Below are 6,599 nucleotides of genomic sequence, written 5' to 3'. Positions count from 1 at the left end.
AACATCCGACTAGTTGGATGTTAGCTACTCGTAGTCAACTATTACGACTAGTTGTCCCATCCCTACTAAAGACCACAAAAGGTAAATGACTTGGAAAAAGGTACTGCGCTGTAAGGATGAAATTGTGTTGACCAAGAACTTCAAAACACTTTGATGCAGAACAGTTAAATGCAGATGGAAATGCTGCTGGTGAACCAAAATATTTCTTTTGGAACAACTATGGATGACGGGGACTGAAATGTAAACCACCAATGGAGCGAACATTGTTGCCAGCAGATAGACTCGCTGCCGCATGGGTATTGATCGCCTGGGAAACTGTGGTGCTCTTTGCTCGCTCGGAGCCCGTGCCAGAGGCACCTGTGCAGTCACAAGCAGAGCCAGTCACTGCCACACTCGAGGAACCACCTGTCAGTCGCAAATTTGTCATTTTAGTACCACCATTGTTGACTTTGTATGTCGGAAATACAATAATTTTGAGTGATTTAAAACTATAAATGAATTGTATTTGTTAAATGATACTACTAATTGCAGGATTTTTGTTTTTTAAGTGATGGGGTCGCTATATTCCTAAAATTGTCGCGTTCTTCCACAACGATAGACTTTGAGTTAATGTGGAAGTAAGAGTAAACAAACTTTAAAAATAATTTTAAAATAGAGCAGATTAGCCAGGAGGATTATAGTGAAATCATCGCCATTCTAATGCTACAGGAAGTGTTTTAGCTGACAAAAACGGACAACGCAGTGCATTCTGGATCAATTTTTCTTATATGCGGTAGAGAGAACTGTTGAAGGTGAGAGGCTTGAGTAACAAGTTTTAATGAGTAAGGTTGTAAAAAAAGTTAGGTCTTCCTTTAACACAATTTCAAGTAATTTCCTACACATAAAAAAATAGAGCTTTAGGATTCTGCTGCCAGTTTTAAATCAGAGAGTGGAGAGTATTTTATGCTAAAGAGTGATATCGGAGTGTCAAGGCACATTGTGTGTTTACACAGGTGAGATCCTGTTGTCACTTCAAAACGCAAAATCTTGCAAAATTAATGATCATAAGGATGGAATATTAGCACTCAGTGGCTGTTGTGGAGTAAAGATGTAACGGCTGCATTTGGTTTTAACTAATTAATGACAAAACATAATGTTTCAATGTGGACTTCTGTACTATAAGAAAGTGGGTGAGGAGGTCATGCATTTTTCATTAGGATCCCAAAACAAGGCACAGGAGGGGAGGGAGCGGAGCAGGGACTTTGCATTGCAAGCACGGTCACAGGTCGTGCCGTTCCTGTACTCACTTCTCCTCAAGCCACAAAGCAATCCAGTTTTTTTTAAACAGCACTTGTGTATACAGTTATTTTACAATGATCTAACTCCATAGCCTACGTACACATTTACAAAAAAAAAAAAAACTCCAAAATGCTTGCAATAAAATAAGGAGGAGGTACCGAGAACAATAGAACCGCAGCGGTGACAAATGCTCCGCTTCGATTTTCGTGTGAAACTGTAGATTTTTAGTAGCAAACCTGTGCAATGCCCAGAAGAGTCCAGAGCTGACGTGCAGACACAGCAGTTTCATTTTACTTTCAGACACGGTCGTCAGCTGAGCTGTAGTGGCTCCGGAAGCCGGCTGTCTCAGCCTCTGGCACAGAAGAAACTGAAGGAACAAGAAAACCTGGAGAACGGTGCCTCACTGATGTTGAAAGCTCTTTTTCTAGTAGCCAAAGTGAGCAGCAGAGCCGGTCGCCCTCTGCATGCACGGAACAACCTTTTATGCAGGCCGCGTTTTAATAGGAAACGAGTTCCGAGGTGGTAGAAGAAGCTAACTAACGGACTAAGATATAGTGCCATCAACGACTGTGCTACAGCAAGCCACGCCGCTGGTGGTAGCCATGTTGTGTCCGCTCGTGTCCGTGCTGTCGGTGCTGCACGGGCTGGAGGGTGCAGAAACATGGCCATGTTGTCTCTTCTCATTGAGTTCATCCCATTTGGCCCTGTTAGCTTTGATCATGTCAAGCATCGGCTGCAGTTTGGGATTCAACTTGACCAGAGTCTGGAAGAGGGAGCAGAGAGAAAGTGTGAGGAGAAAAGCAAAAAACACTCACCAAAGGACTCACTCAGATGGTCTAAAAGTCACACCAAGTTTGGGGATTTTCGTAATATTGGTGTTCTGTACACATCTGTACATTCTATAACATTGTTATAGTGTAAACTTTTTATTATATATTATTTGTTTTACTGCTCTTTTTTTTTTTTTTTTGCACAGAATTTTGTCTTTTATGTTAGCACCAAGTACCGCAGCAATTTCCTAATGTTGTGAATTTGTTCACTCATATGACAATAAAATTTTCTGATTCACGAATTACCACCCAACTTAGACGCCATACGTGACATACGTGTGTCAAATCGATACAGACTGAAATCTCTTATCACATGTTGCTGAGTTGTGGTTATAGGAATGACTGGTGCTCAAAGATTAGATTACATAGATTAGATTTCATGTGTGTGTGTATATTAAGTCTGTCATATTGAATTCTTGAGTAAATATTATTAAAGCATCTTCATTATTAATATACAAATATACTCGTGTGTGTAGAAACCCACTAAATTTAATCAGCTGATCAACATCCCAGGGAATATCAATGGTGTAAGTATCACATGTCTGTCATATATTATTTAGTGGTTATTGCACTCACGAAAAAAATCTTAATTATCTTCAATAATGTGCACCAAACAATTCTAAAATGTAAATCACTCATTACCTCCCTTGGGACACTGTTGGTGTAATTACCAGGTGTCTATTGTTAATGAAGTTTGTTCACAAGAATAAGAAAACAAAACTCAGAAAAGTAGAAAATTGTAATTGAAATTTCGAGATAGTCATGGAAAACATACATGTGGGGGGGGGGTATTTAGAGGCAACAACAACAACAACAAAAAAACAGGTTTGCAGAACTGACTTTGAATTTTATTGTCATGTTCAGATGTTTGTTTTTCATGTGATTTAATGTGACTGTTTTTATGTGAGAATGGTGAATATTTATTTAAATAGTTTTCAGATTACTTTCAAGGAAATGTAATGTTTCCCCAAAATGAATGTATATTACAAAAAGTGATCATGGTTTTTTATGAATAATAGATATTTGCCAGCTTTCGCCTATTCTGTTTTGTTGTGTATATGTGTGTGTGTGTGTGTGTGTGTGTGTGTGTGTGTGTGTGTGTGTGTGTGTGTGTGTGTGTGTGTTTGTCAGCAGGATATCTCAAAAAGACATTCACATATTTCAATTAAATACTCGTATAACAGCGAGGTTGGCATTTGGTTAAATTTTCAACAACATATGGGTCCCTAATAACTTTTTTATAAAATATTTTATAATGTCTCCTATTATGATGTCTGTTATTTGTACTCTGGGGTGCCCCCCCCCCCCCCCCCCACACACACACATACATACACACATGCACTTCAGCTGATTTAAATCTACAGTGTGCAGGATTTAACATCAATTATTAGCAGAAATGGAATGTCACATTCATATAATTACCTGCAACAACTAATGAATGTGTTTTCATTAGCCTAGAATGTGCTCCTCCCCCAGCTCACCCCCCTACCCCCATCATGGAGGTCGCCTTGTTGCTTATTGCAACAGAAAGTCAGGGAGCATGAATCCCTGACCTTAAAAAAGCAAAAGCATGAACGTGAACAAAATCATCACCACTGACAACATAATGCAATCTGCAACCTCACCACTAGAAGACACTAAATCCTGCACACTGTAGCTTTAAGGACAGATCAACTGTTGAGCTCAAGTTTTAAATTTAAGGCACATGAAGAGTGCTTACAACTTTAACACAGTTTTGTCAATAAACAAACTAAGCAAAGTGTCTGCTTTTAAGTAAAACTATGTATACACAGAATTGGCACGAAAAGCGACACATTATTCATTGACTGCACCGTGAACAAAAGTGGAACAATCCAGAGAGCGGCCTCCTACAGGAACACAATCCCAGCTCGATAGCTGGAGTCCATAAACTGGCTGGTTCTTAAAGATTAGAGGCACGTGTACAACTGTGATTAGTTCTCTTTGTGTTTTAATGCCTCGAACCGCGTTGAAATACACGCTGTCATCCGCCATTTAATAAATTACCTGCGAGACAAGGGAATTTTGTTTCCCCCTGTTCTCTTTGTCGATCGCTCTACTCTGTCTTTTGCTTTCGAGCAAAGTCTCAGTAATTAGTTATTGTTTCATTAACCCTGCTTCATATGGAAATAAAACTGCAGGCCTGAGCTGTGCTCACAAAGTGCAATCTTTCATTTATTCACATGAATCAGGAGTTTAATGGAGGAGGTTTTAACAAAGAAGAATGAAATGAGTGGATAAGTAAAGCACACCTACTCCAGGAAGAGTGCGTCACACCGTGAATGTTTGGCTCTGATCATCATGGTGAATCATATTTCAAAACCCACGTAATGGACGTGTGAAAGGAGCATTAAATCTGTTATTACATTTGGGGACAACACAACTAATTGCAGCTGTCAATCAACAACCTTAAATGGAAGTGGGCACCGTGAGAGGTAGTTTTATGCTGAAAGTCTATTTGCTAATTCATACGAAGAATTAAAAGGCTGGGCGGCGGAGCAGAGAACTCCGCACGTTCCGTAATGTGTTGAAGATCAGAAAAAGTCTAGACTTCTTTTTCACGCTTGTTCCCAGAATTCATATTAATTCCTGGAAAGTGAAGTGTGATAAACAAAGTGCCATTAATTAGAAAGCTGTTTACCTGAGAAAGCTTTTCCCTTTAAGTCATTTGAGATAAAGTCAAAGCTCATTTGTTGTTATCGAGTTTAGGTTACTGCCTCCGGTCATGTTACGTAGTTTTAGTTATTGTTCCACCCCCAGAGGGGGGTCTGCTTTTACAGTTAAGATTAATATAAAATTAAAAATGAAAAAACTTCTTTTCTGCTGGTTCTGTACAGGTCCAGTGGATTAAAGGACTTTGCGCTCTGTGTTAAAATGTTGCTCATGAAATGACTAAATGTGAAATGCAGTATTCAGAAAAGTGTGGTTCTGTAAAACTGCAAATGTGTGTATACAGGTTGTGCCTAAAATGTTTCCGGCTCTATTTTCATAGCGGCGCAGCAATTAATTGTAGTACTGCTTTGGGTGTTGGGTATTGTAAGCAAAGCAAAGTGGTGTTCGTGTACACCTGCAGTTGCATCAGGAAGGACAGCTGGCCTAAAACGGATCTGCTGTGGTGAACCTGACCAAAAAGGGGAGAAGACGAAAAGTGCTGTAGCCCCACCATACCTAGAGCATGAGTGGCTCTACTCTACTCTTTTCTACTCTCCTATTTTACTCTTACTTTTTAGATATTTAGATATACCTTTGTATACTGGCATAGTTCCACCTTAGAATTGGAATATAATATATAAGATATACCTTACTGAATTTTCATGCAGCTCAGTGGGATAGGAGTTGGGTTCCAATATGTAGACTTGGGTTCAACGTATAACCATGCTACTTGTCTCTACCATTGGACAAATGGGTACCAGCCTAGTGGGTGTCAAACCCCTCATCCGTGTTGTGCCACCTCTGTAATGGATCAAGTAGGAGATTGCCTGTTGGGATGAACTATGGTGGCCGATATGGTAGCCATGAAGGCCCAATAGCACTGAGTCTATTTAGTCATCTCCGTGTACACCATTCCATCCAAGAATCAACCAAGAGACCATCTTCCTTGCCACCAAGAAGAGTTAGAAACTCTCATCCTCTTCATGTTATGGAATCCAGGGATAACCAACAGAACCAGTGGGTCTCTGGGCCTATGTAGGACTTATGTCTTTAATTCAACTTCTTTTCTATTTAAACAGCACCAAATCACCCTTGTCACCTGATCCCGAATAAGCAGTTGAAGATGAGTGTGAGTGATGAGGAAGTAACCACAAGCAGACCAGACTCAGTGAGGTGACCATCTGCTTTGGCCATGCCAACAAAAACAAAACAACTGCACAACAGTGAACTGTCAAATATACAGAGATAGAAATGTTGAGTCCAGTGATCACAATGATCACAACTACTTAAAAGACAACCAAGAGGTGTGGAGCAAAGTTCAAATAAAATAGACAGCAATGAGGGTGTCAGTGTTTGTTTTGACATCAGAGCAATCATTAAATAGGACATACCCCAATTTTTACCCCAGCCCAGCTTTGTTGTCCACATGATGGACCCTCTATCCTGTAGGCACGCTACAGACCGAAAATAGCTCCCACATAGACACCACTCGCACTAGTCCTGGATGGATCTTGGGTGGATGGATCTATCCGTCTTCTACTTCACCATAACCTTCCACAACAGAAATATTTTCATTTTTCTCCTTATTCAGTTTGTTTTGGTATGCTATCATGATTAAAAATAGATTGTTTCCTTTTAAAACAACTCATTTGCAGTAACAAGAACTATTGAACAACAGGAAGACGGCAATTCAACATTCACAAAGAGCGAAGAAAACTAGGCCCTCCTAAAAGAAAGCAATATCTTTTCCGAATGTGTGGCCACGTATATTTTCCCAATTTTTAAATTTTTGCAATTTTATCCTGTCAGAGCAGTGATCAT

General features: G+C 39.8%; 1 protein-coding gene across 1 annotated transcript in view; it reads right to left on the bottom strand.

The window, feature by feature from the left end:
- Positions 1 to 1,479: 1,479 nt before the first annotated feature.
- The window catches only part of pde11a (phosphodiesterase 11a), a 123,555-nt gene continuing 118,435 nt past the window's right edge, over positions 1,480 to 6,599 (bottom strand). Inside the window, exon 20 of the mRNA XM_034186517.1 lies at positions 1,480 to 2,041. Within this exon, the coding sequence (XP_034042408.1) occupies positions 1,823 to 2,041 (219 nt within the window). The 3' untranslated portion in view covers positions 1,480 to 1,822. The remainder of the gene's footprint in view (positions 2,042 to 6,599) is intronic.

This window comes from Thalassophryne amazonica, chromosome 14 (genome assembly GCF_902500255.1).
Source record: "Thalassophryne amazonica chromosome 14, fThaAma1.1, whole genome shotgun sequence".
Lineage (NCBI taxonomy): Eukaryota > Metazoa > Chordata > Actinopteri > Batrachoidiformes > Batrachoididae > Thalassophryne > Thalassophryne amazonica.
Note: the sequence above shows the minus strand (reverse complement) of the source record. Positions and strands in the feature narration are given on the sequence as shown.